General features: G+C 44.5%; 1 protein-coding gene across 1 annotated transcript in view; it reads right to left on the minus strand.

Moving 5' to 3' along the window:
• FNDC3A (fibronectin type III domain containing 3A) overlaps window positions 1-12,143 on the minus strand; it is an 84,211-nt gene that overhangs the window by 21,862 nt on the left and 50,206 nt on the right. Inside the window, exons 10-13 of the mRNA XM_048501018.1 lie at window positions 7,951-8,004; window positions 6,378-6,502; window positions 3,981-4,155; window positions 2,094-2,180 (exon numbers count right to left, since the gene is read on the minus strand). Of these exons, the coding sequence (XP_048356975.1) occupies window positions 2,094-2,180; window positions 3,981-4,155; window positions 6,378-6,502; window positions 7,951-8,004 (441 nt within the window). The remainder of the gene's footprint in view (window positions 1-2,093; window positions 2,181-3,980; window positions 4,156-6,377; window positions 6,503-7,950; window positions 8,005-12,143) is intronic.

A 12,143-nucleotide genomic window follows, 5' to 3' on the forward strand; every position in this document is an offset into this window, starting at 1 on the left:
ACACAAAAGTAAAAAATTGAATGACTGTGGAAAAGAAAAAGAAAATGACTCCTTTGGGATTCTGATACAGAGTGGCAGGCGGGCACAACCACAAAATGGCTGCCAGTGATGGCAGAGCCAATCACAAAGCATCAGGAAATGCTATAGATAACTCTTAACAGTATCTCTTTAGCATTTCAGAGAGAAGCTCTGTTTAACCGGGCACCTATTAAAAATGAACATATAATGAAAAGGTATGTTCTTGCAGTCATGCAGTGAAAATGCTTGTGCTGTGGGAACAACTGCTGTTGAAGCAACTTTTCAAAAATCAGTTCAGCCAATCAGATGTCTATTGGCCAAAACGCCCTGCCAGGACCAACGTCATGACATCCAGATCGGAGACCACTGGTTTAGGAAGTTTTTAGGTGAAAAGCCAAACAATGGCCAAGGTAACTCCTTCTCTCTCTAGTACAGTGGTGGTGAACCTTTGGCACTCCAGATGTTATGGACTACAATTCCCATCAGCCCCTGCCAGCATGGCCAATTGACCATGCTGGCAGGGGGCTGATGGGAATTGTAGTCCATAACATCTGGAGTGCCAAAGGTTCACCACCATGGCTCTAGTACAATGGTTTTCACGCTATGGTAGATAATGGTTTGATACAGTGACATGCAAGTGGAAACATAATGGATTTGGTGCAATTCTGCTTGCACAACCTCTTGTGCAGCACCCATAGTCTGTCTCAGAAAAAGATGTTAACGGAATGGTATATTTCTCTGCTGCAGAACTCAAGAGGCTAAACCTCCTTTGTCGCAGAATGCTCCACCTGGGTCCTAGTGTTTATTTAGCCCTGCTCCCCCCTCCGTTAGAAAGTAAAAATACATGCTCTTGTATTAAAGTACCATGCACAATAATGCACAATATAGTGGTTTTGACACTTTACGGCTCTAGCCCCTGCCTGGTGGAATGCTCTACCTCCAGCTGTCCGGGCCCTGCGGGACCTTGGTGAGTTCCGCAGGGCCTGTAAGACAGAGCTATTCCACCGGGCTTTTGGAGGGGCCGGCCGCAGCTCCATCGCCCCCCACTGAAATCAAAGCTGCCTGTCTGGACCTTGGTTGGGCCCTAATTCCATCCTGGGCCCTGCCTACCTCCTCCCCTTCTTTTTTCTTCTTTTGGCCTTTTAGATCAGGTGCCTGTGTGTGCATGTTTTACACAATTTTGTTGTTTTAATTTACTTATTGTTATTAACTGCTGTTGTGTTTTGATTGGATTCAGTTTTTATGCTGTATTAAATTGCTGTTGGAAACAGCCATGTTGTGAGCCGCCTCGAGCCCTTCGGGGATGAGGCGGCCTATAAATAAATAGATAGATAGATAGATAGATAGATAGATAGATAGATAGATAGATAGATAGATAGATAGATAGATAGATAGATAGATAGATAGATAGATAGATAGATAGATAGATAGATAGATAGATAGATAGATAGATAGATAGATAGATAGATAGATAAAAGGCACCATGTAAAATGAATTATAATTCTCATATTATTTCGGGACTATATTCTAATGCGGAAGCATACAATTTTCTCAGTCGCTACACTTCAGCTGACCATACTAACATCTTTTTCTGAGACAGAGCATAAGGCTATTTTCCAGAGGTGGGATCCAGCCAGTTCTCACCTCTAGAAGTGGTTACTAATTTTTTCTGAGTGCTGAGAAGGGGTTACTAAAGCAACCACCCTGCCCAATAGGGACTGGAGGTGCGTGTGTGCGGCGGCGCCACTGTTTGAATCCCACCTCCATCGGAACCTGTTATTAAAATGTTTGGATCCCACCACTGCTATTTTCTCTATAGACATAGAGGAATTTATTTCACAACATCTGGTAGAAGCAGAAATACAAATGAGCGAACAATACATTTGACTTGGTGGAAGCAGTTACCACGGTCCTTTTCTTTTGTTTCACTTCCATAAGAGCTCTGGCAGAAACAGAAATTTTGGGCTGGATCCAAGTCGCGGTATAGTTTTGTAACAGTCATTGTAAATGATGGGCATCATGTGATCAATATGCATTGTTTTAATGAATAGGCATTTACAAAATTAAAATCTTACCCTAAATTTATACTTGGTGCTTCTTTGAAGATTCTTCACTGTGTAAGTCAGTTCATCACCACTGTATATGGCCTTGAAACCACACCCCTGTAAAATGAGTGAAAATTCATTTGCTTAGCTAATATGTGGTGGTCATAAGACCTGTTATTCTCTGGGTCTTTAATGTTATCAGGACCCATTACCTCCCCCCCTCCTCCTTTTTCAGGAGGGATAAGTTTAAGTTTAAGTCTAAGTAAAGCTTTCGTGAGATGCCTTTTTAGAAACAATTACTGTTTTAAGTGTATTTATGGAAATTATATTTATGTTGATTTTATATATACTGTTTTATGTTGTACACCGCCCAGAGCCCTTCGGGGATGGGGCGGTATATTAAATAATAATAATAATAATAATAATAATAATAATAATAATAATAATAATAATAAATGGTAGTATTGTGTGTAATAATAATGTGTATTAATGTGTATTATTATTATGAGAATTATTACCTTGACCTGAAACACCAGTGCAGGGGCATGGCCGGATCGTGGAGGGGGTGTGGCATGGCATTCCAGGGGTGTTCTGGGGTGTGGTGGGTGGGGGCGTGGCAGGGGTGCAGGGCGCACACATTCCCCCTTGCTCCGGCCCTGGATAATTGTGGCCGTTTTCCCATTTTGAAAAGAAAAGTGAGGCTTACTGGGCTTCATTAACTGCGGGTGTTTCTGAGCGCGCAGTCATGCTCCCCACTGCCTGCACGTGTTTGGGGTTTTGCAAAAGGCGCCATTCTGAACAGGGGCAGAAATGATGCACGCTGAGAGGTCGTGAGGGCAGCAGAATCGGGGCGACTGCGTTGTCACCGCTCCAGTAGTGGGGAGTGCCGCTGGACCCCGCGTTACTTGGAGCGAGTAGCGCGCAACAAAAGGTGAGTGGGGAAAAGGCCTGTATTTCCAAAACTTGATACGTATATGTGCTACAAATATTTATATTCTGAATAATGTTTAAGTCCATGAGTTTGTAACCCAATTAAGTTTCACAAGGTCAGTCCACCAATTAAACTGTGATTTTCAGTTTATAATGAAAAAAACAAAACATAGGCACTGATTGAACATAGACACTGATTTAATTATATGCCATTAAAGGTTGAATTGAATTGAAGATACTGATTTAAGAGGTTGATTGCACTAGTATAGAACAGTAAGCTCAGATGAACTTATTTATATTCTTTACATTGTTATATTGAACTTATCAACTTCCATGTGGTGGCCAGATATCTCCTGGTAGTACAACTGATCTCCAGATGGCGGAGATTAGTTCACCTGGAAAAAATGGCCACTTTGGAAGGTGGACTCTATAGCATCATACCTCACTGAAGTCTAAGGTGACCAGATGGTCACCTTTGTGAACCGGGACGGGGGTAGGTGGCCTGTGACAGGGCAGGAAACGGCAAGCCCCAGAAGGCCATGCTCCTGCGGCCGTGCGCACGGGAGGCTGCCGCACTGCCTTGCGCCCCAGAAGGCAGTGCAGCAGCCTCCCAAAAATCGGGACAATTGAAATAACCCACGGGACGCGGGACAAATTGTTTGAAGGTGGGACTGTCCCGCCAAAAGCGGGACGTCTGGTCAGCCTGCTGAAGTCCCTCCCTCCTGAACCCCCACCATCCTCAGGTTCCAACCCTAAAATTTCCAGGTATTTCCCAACACAGAGATGGCAACTCTGGGCCGGAAGTTCTCCTGGAATTACAACCAAACTCCAGAGTACAGAGATCAGTTCTCCTGAAGAAAATGGTGGACTCTATGGCTTTATATTCCACTGTGGTCAGCCTCCTTATCAAACTCTGCGCTCCGCAAGCTTCTCCCCTTCTGCCAAATCTCAAGGAATTTGCCAACCCCAACTAATCCCTCTGCTCACCAAGTCCTCATCTTCCATTTCCAAACTGTAAGAGAGCTCTTCATCAGATGGCGTTCCAGCGGGTTTAGCCCACTGCAAGGATAGCCAAGTAGATCCAGCTTCAAGCAGCACAGGACTTGGTGGGGTGCCCGGAGCAGTTCCTGCGGTATGATATAGGACTTCTTCACTAAAGCCACTGTTTAAAGACAAATTGCACATAAACTAAACAGGCCAAATAAGATTTACAGTATAGATTTCCTACCCAAATGTGCCTGTAAAATACCTAGGCTTTTTGCTGAAGGCTCCATATATTGTCCCTTTCTCTCCTGTTTCTCTCTCCCTGACTCCTTCTCTTTTTGTCTCTTTCACACATTCTGCTAGTGGAGTTTGGGGAAGGTGTTACAGGTTCCAATCTGAGAAGCAGTATACTTAACTGCAGCTCCCTTTAAGCCCTGGATCTCAGCAACCCACAAGCTCAGCGTACAGAAACACAGGCCTGGCCCTCTTAGAATTAATTACAATGAGAAGGAGCAACTTTTACAGCTGTAACCCCCAGGGTGCATATGTGAAGTGCCATCAAGTTGCAGCCAACTCATGGTGAACCCATAACATTTTTAAGGCAAGAGATGAATAGGGGCAATTTCCCAGTGCCTGCATCTGTTCAGCAACCCTGGATTTCCTTGGAGGTCTTCCATTAGGGCTACTAGGTATCCCTTGCCAACTGTTAGAGAAAGGGGGGGAGCAGTGGTGGGATCCAAAAATTTTAGTAACAGGTTCCCTTGGTGGTGGGATTCAAACTGTGGTGTAGCGCCAATGGGGCTGGGTGGAGCACGATGGGGGCGTGGCCAGGCATTCCGGAGGCGGAGCATTCCTGGGCGGGGCTGTGGCAAGGATGCAGCCGCTGCGCCGGTCCTTGGGCGGGAAATGAATGCATGCAGGCGCAGGCTGTCACGCACGCCGGTGCACCTCCTGCTAGACTGCTTCAAGTTCTGCGCGCTACTGCTGAGAGGAGGGGCGTAACTAAGGCAAAAATCACATGGCAAAATCACCAATTAGTAACCCCCTCTCGGCACACACAAATAATTAGTAACCTACTCTCGGGAACCTGTGAGAACCTGCTGGATCCCACCTCTGGGGGGGAGGTCTTACCATCCCAAATTGAGGCCAAAGCCTCATTGTCGTTGGCATGTTGACATCCCCTCCAGAAGTGACATCATCATTTCACTGACAACGTGGGAGAATATCCTCAAATACCAGAGCATTTCCCACGTTGTCAGCAACATGATGATATCACTTCTTGAAGTGACATCAATGCACTGACAATGAGAGGCCTAGGCCTCAATTTGCAGCTAGTAAGACCCTGCTAGCTGGCTGTGGCGCTAGAGGGCCCAAAGCGGGGGGACCTTTGAATAGTGTCTGGCAATCCTACCTCCCATTCAAATACTAACTTCTAAAACTAGAATGGACTGGGTCATTCAGTTCAGGGCAGATCCAAGTTACTATGTGGTTACGTGGGGGTGCAAAAAACAAGGAACTCCTGCTGCCTTGTTGCCTTCTGGCACACTCAGCCCCACCCATGTTGTCATCAACATGGGCAGGGCTAAGGAAGCCAGAGGACCCCCCAAGCCTCACCCCCCTCCCATCTGCCGGCTCCGAGCCAGCAGCCAGGAGGGGGCAGGGCTTGGGTGTGGGTCTGCCATGGGCTCCGCCCCAGGAGTAGTGGGGGGGGGGGCACCCAGAGAATGGATGTCTCTGGGCGCCATTTCCCCCCAGTACGCCTCTGCAGGGACTTCTTTGGATGTTAGCCTTCCAAGTACAGACCCAAGTACTCAGTTTCCAAGATGTGATGAGATCGGGCAATACCAGTCACTTTCCTTCCTACAAAGATAATACTGGCTTTATAATAGAAAAATCCTGAATTTCCATCAGTTAAGGAGTGACTAATTAAAATCCTAGACATTGCTGATCTTGACATATTCACTGAAAATAAAAACATAGAACAACTGGAAATATTCTTCCACTTCAAGCAGACGATAACGACATCATTTATAATCTTCTAGATAACACGCTGAAGTTGTATAGATTTTTCTCCCTGTATGTTTAATTATCTGAAGATAACCCATGAATTCAATTGTAATAAAAAAAAAAAATCTTGGCAGAAGCAGCCATGCAAAAATTTATTTATTTATTTGTTTTATTTTATTTTATTTTTATACCGCCCCATCCCCCAAGGGGACAAATATGAAATACTTCCGGATTTTAGTGTTAAAACAGATCTTTTTTTTCCAAAGAAGCCTTTTATCTTGCTTTATTTCCAATGTGTATTGTTATTTATTTATTTATTTATTTATTTATTAAACTTTTATACCGCCCCATCCTCTGCATATTACAGAATATTTATCTGGGAACAATGCTTACCTCATGCCCAAATCATTCTTAGCGGCCAGCCTAAATGTGAATCCCATTGCTGGGGACAGCTTTGGGATCTTATACTGCTTCTGTTGACCATAATAACACTGTTCAAACTCCCCATTTCCATTTCCCTAAAAGGAATAACAGAGTTGCAGTACCATCTTATGGACAGAAGTTTTAGAAATAAATATCACTTCATTATAAGCTGGCGGGACTTAATGGAGTACAGTGATAAAAGCAAGGGACCTGCAAGGACTTGTGGGGTGGCATCTTATTTTCCCCTCCCCAACTATTTCCTCTGTTTCTTTGCTGACAAATCCCCACAGTCCCTCTCATTTACCTGCTTCTGTCTCTCCTTCCCACCCACCCACCAACCTACCATTATCTTCCATCATCTGTACCCCCCCCCGCCTACTCTGGTGAACCAATTGCACAGTGCTAGCTGTCTTGCCATCCTCAATTGCTCAGCGTCGACCACTAGGATGGACTCAATTGCAGGGTGGGGAATCCACAAGGACTTGTGTAGGGTACTTCATTAACCCATTATTTCCTTTTTTCCTTCCTCCAGGCCACCCCATGTCATTATCTTCCCCTGCTTCTTTCTCTCATTTCCACCCACCAGCCAACCTATCTTTAATATACTCCCCATCTTCAGCTATATTTATTTACTTCATTCATACCTCACCTTTCTCCACGATAATTGTCCTTTATACGGTATACCCCACCTTTCTCCACAATAACTGTCCTTTATACCCCACCTTTCTCCACAATAATTGTCCTTTATACCCCACCTTTCTCCACAATAATTGTCCTTTATACCCCACCTTTCTCCACAATAATTGTCCTTTATACCCAACCTTTCTCCACAATAATTGTCCTTTATACGGTATACCCCACCTTTCTCCACAATAATTGTCCTTTATACGGTATACCCCACCTTTCTCCACAATAACTGTCCTTTATACCCCACCTTTCTCCACAATAATTGTCCTTTATACCCCACCTTTCTCCACAATAACTGTCCTTTATACCCCACCTTTCTCCACAATAATTGTCCTTTATACCCCACCTTTCTCCACAATAATTGTCCTTTATACGGTATACCCCACCTTTCTCCACAATAATTGTCCTTTATACGGTATACCTCACCTTTCTCCACAATAATTGTCCTTTATACCCCACCTTTCTCCACAATAATTGTCCTTTATACGGTATACCTCACCTTTCTCCACAATAATTGTCCTTTCTACCTCACCTTTCTCCACAATAATTGTCCTTTATATGGTATACATCACCTTTCTCCACAATAATTGTCCTTTATACCCCACCTTTCTCCACAATAATTGTATTTTATATAGTATAACCCACCTTTCTCCACAATAATTGTCCTTTATACCCCACCTTTCTCCACAATAATTGTACTTTATACGGTATACCCTACCTTTCTCCACAATAATTGTCCTCTCCGTCATTTTATCCTCACCACAACTCTGTCTGGCTGTTTCGTGTTTGCTGGCATAAACTTAAAAACTATGTTGCCAGTTATATAGACATATTCTTTGCCAAATATTGTGCTTACCTGGTCCCATTCTAAAAGATAACTGTTGATTTTGGAACCATTGTCGTAAGGTGCCTGAAATGGAAGAGGAGAGAAAGATCACTTGCAGAGTGTTCAATGCATTGCTCTCAAGTTTATTTTCACATACCCAGCTCTCCCTTGGAGAAGTTCATAGTAACTGGCATGGGACAAGTAGGCATTTTCCCTTCCTGCAACTGTCCTAAATGTGACTTCCTTTTAGCAACAGAACACTTTCCACAATCTGTCCATTCCTTTTTTTCGGCCTCTTGTACGGCTCTATCATAAAACCATAAAGTTTTCAGTTACTCGTAGAACTACCCTATGTCATTCCTGTTGTTTTTTTTAATGGAAGTGATGTAGCCATACAACAGACATTGCTAGGGAACTAGCATCTGTAACAGGATGTGGGAATCAATAGAAATCACTCCCTCCCCCCGCCCCACACACAAGTGCCTTTACACCAACATATTCTATGCATGTAGAATAGCACCTTCTGATTCAAACCCTATCTGGATTATGTAAATCACCTTAAATCTCAACAAGTTATTTATGTAGTTATTTAGTTCGAAGCCAACAGAGATGTAATATTACCAGTTTAATAGTTAATGACCCTACAAGTAAAGAACATGTTCAAAGTAAAGAACATGTTCGAAGCCAACAGAAATGTAATATTACCAGTTAAATAGTTAATGACCTAATAAGTAAAGGGGGAAAACCCTCCAAGGCCCCTTCCGCACACGCAAATTAATGCAATTTCAAACCACTTTCACAACTGTTTTCAAGTGGATTTTGCTATTCCAAACAGCTTCAAAGAGCACTGAAAGCAATTTGAAAGTGCATTATTCTGCATGTGCGGAATGAGCCCAAGTTAGAAGAAAAGAAGAGAAGAGTTTGGATTTATATCCGGCCTTTCTCTCCCGTAAGAAGACTCAAGGTGGTTTACAAACTCCTTTCCCTTCCTTTCCCCACAACAGACACCTTGTGAGGTAGGTAGGGCCAAGAGAGTTCTGAGAGAACTGTGACTAGCCCAAGGTCACCCAGCAGGAATGTAGGAGTGGGGAAACACCTCTGGCTTGCCACTCAGGTGGAGTAATGGGGAATCAAACTCAGTTCTCCAGATTAGAGTCCATCTTCTTTCAACCTTAGTTGGCTCTTATGACACTCTCTTTTTATTTACCTGAGCACCATGTATTTAAACTTAATTATCGTTTATGATTCAAGTACTGCATTCTGGGTGGGGGGGGCATTCAGGAGGAGTCATGACCCTGGTGCTGGCGTAAATGCCATTTGCATTGGCATAAGAGCACTTACACTGGCACAGAGGCACTTATGAAGAAGAAGAAGAAGAAGAAGAAGAAGAAGAAGAAGAAAAGTTTGGATTTATATCCCCCCTTTCTCTCTTGCAGGAGACTCAAAGGGGCTGACAATCTCCTTGCCCTTCCCCCCTCACAACAAACACCCTGTGAGGTAGGTGGGGCTGAGAGAGCTCCGAAAAGCTGTGACTAGCCCAAGGTCACCCAGCTGGCATGTGTGGGAGTGCACAGGCTAATCTGAATTCCCCAGATAAGCTTCCACAGCTCAGGCGGCAGAGCTGGGAATCAAACCCGGTTCCTCCAGATTAGATAGAGCTCTTAACCTCCTACACCACTGCTGCTCCTTATGTGGGTATTAGGGAGCAAACAGCAGTGAAACACCCCAATACCAGCGCAGTCGCAGGTCCATTGCTCCTCCTGTGCAAGAGCCAGTGTTGGCCCCAAAAGGAGCATTAGAAGGGCAGGGCTGGCTTTAGTCCAATTCCTGAACCCTTTCAGCCCAGGAATGGCCCATTTGCCAGCACAGACTTATGTCAGCAAAATTGGTGGCTGAATTGGCCACTTTCACGGAGGAAGGGCCAGTATCACTTTTGGCTTGTTCTCTGTGGCATAAGAAGCCTCTTTGAAGGCTGTGCAGCTGCACTGTGGTTGTGTCATCCTGGATTGCAACACAACCCCCCCCCCCCACTCAGGACTGAACAGAAATTCTCCTATGTTCCCCTGACAAAATAAACACAGCAGATGCTTTTATCCATTTTCCGACAGAAAAACCCAAATTGCAGAACTCCTTACGTCCAAATATTTAAGGAATCAATCAGAAAAGGCGACCTCCGAGAACTCTTCCTTTAGCCCGATTCACACAACCATTTTGATGTGAAGAAGTCACCTCAAGGTGGCTTTACCTCACAGTTCTGGCAAAGTGAATTGGTCCTGTGAATGCTCTGCCACGTAGAAGGCAAATTGCCAAATTCCTCAGGATTTGGTAAATTGCGATCTCGTCGCGTGGTGGAGCATCACCTGCAGGAGTTTGGTTTCTCCAGGACATAGCGTCCTTACCTCTAAGATGTGGCTAAGCCGAAATCTCATCATGTGGTGGAGAATTCACCAGATTGCTTCACTACACCAGAATTGCGGGAAAAAATCACCTCACGGTGAGTTTTCCAAGTCAAAAGTGGTCATGTGAACAAGGCCTTTGTTTGCCTCTCAGGTGTGACTTCTTCCCATTGCCTTGTCCTGTAAAAATGGAATGTATAGCCCAGGGTTTATTAAAAGGAAGCATAAAAAAAATGTCATTTTGCAAAATAACAAGTTGATTTGGCAGGGGGATGTTAACTTTTCAGCAAACACTGTGTTATAAGCAATAGGCAGGGCGACCAATATGAAGGGTTATGTTTTGACCACTTTGCAAACAGCCAAAAACAATTTAAAAATCCTTCGTGCAAAAATTATTGGACCATTGATGGCAATGTAGAAACGTCACTGCCGTTTAATTTCACAGGTACACGTTTGCTTCTCAAATGGATTCCACACTGACAGGTATAAGACTGTGCTAGGGAATGAAGAGGAAAGCAATACTCTGCATCATTGTCCCATGCCCCAGGGAGAGAGAATTCACTTGCATCCAGAGTCCATGTAGGCTTATGCAGAGGTGGGATCCAGCAGGTTCTCACAGGTTCCCGAGAGTAGGTTACTAATTATTTGTGTGTGCCGAGAGGGGGTTACTAATTGGTGATTTTGCCACGTGATTTTTGCTTTAGTTACGCCCCTCCTCTCAGCAGTAGCGCGCAGAACTTGAAGCAGTCTAGCAGGAGGTGCACCGGCGTGCGTGGCAGCCTGTGTCTGCGCACATTCGTTTCCCGCTCAAGGACTGGCGCAGCGGCTGCATCCTTGCCACAGCCCCGCCCAGGAATGCCCCACCCCTGGAATGGCCGGCCATGCCCCCATCATGCCCCGCCCAGCCCCATTGGTGCTACGCCACAGTTTGAATCCCACCACCATGGGAACCTATTACTAAAATTTTTGGATCCCACCACTGGGCTTATGTTTTCAAGAAAGTCAGGAATAATCAGTGAATGTTCAATTTTAAATGAAAGATATCTTCTAAAACAGTGGTTCCCAATGTGAGATACATGTACCTTTCCAGAGCATTTAGGGGTACGTGAAAAATTTACATGATGAGTTTTCTAATGTGGGGGTACATTTTTAGGGAATCAGGTTGCCAAGGGGTACGCGAGTGGAAAAAAGTTGGGAATGGCTGTTCTAAAACGTACTGCTGACGCCTTTCACGGCTGGGATCACTGGGGTGTTGTGGGTTTTCTGGGCTGTATGGCTGTGTTCCAGCAGCATTTTCTCTTGATGTTTTGCCTACGTCTGTGGCCGGCATCTTCATCTGAAGATGCCAGCCACAGATGCAGGCGAAACGTCAGGAGAAGTTGCTATTGGAACACAGCCATACAGCCCGGAAAACTCATAACACCCCACTGTTCTAAAACATTACAACTGCTCGGCTAACATTAACTGTAGTTAGTCTGAATTCAGTTGGCTCAGCTATGGTTAATTAGAGTCCATCCAACCAGGATCTAAAACCATGGTTTGAAGTTGGCTTGTTAGCCATAGTTGGTTTTAACTGTGGTTTGGTGTGATGTGGGGACATTCTGGCTTATTCCTGGTCCCAATCTCCCTGGTTATAGAGCAAATCCAACCAAACCAGAATTTGTTGAAGCAAACCAGGGATATGAGTGGTCACCTGCAAGGTGAAACCATGGCTAATCATGGATAAAATAAACCATAATTTTGCATTTGTGTCCCATAGGGTTGCTACTTTCCAGGTGGGGTCTGGAGATCTTGCAGAATTACAACTGATATCTGTACTACAGAGAT

Source organism: Sphaerodactylus townsendi, linkage group LG01, assembly GCF_021028975.2.
Source record: "Sphaerodactylus townsendi isolate TG3544 linkage group LG01, MPM_Stown_v2.3, whole genome shotgun sequence".
In the NCBI taxonomy this organism is placed as follows: domain Eukaryota; kingdom Metazoa; phylum Chordata; class Lepidosauria; order Squamata; family Sphaerodactylidae; genus Sphaerodactylus; species Sphaerodactylus townsendi.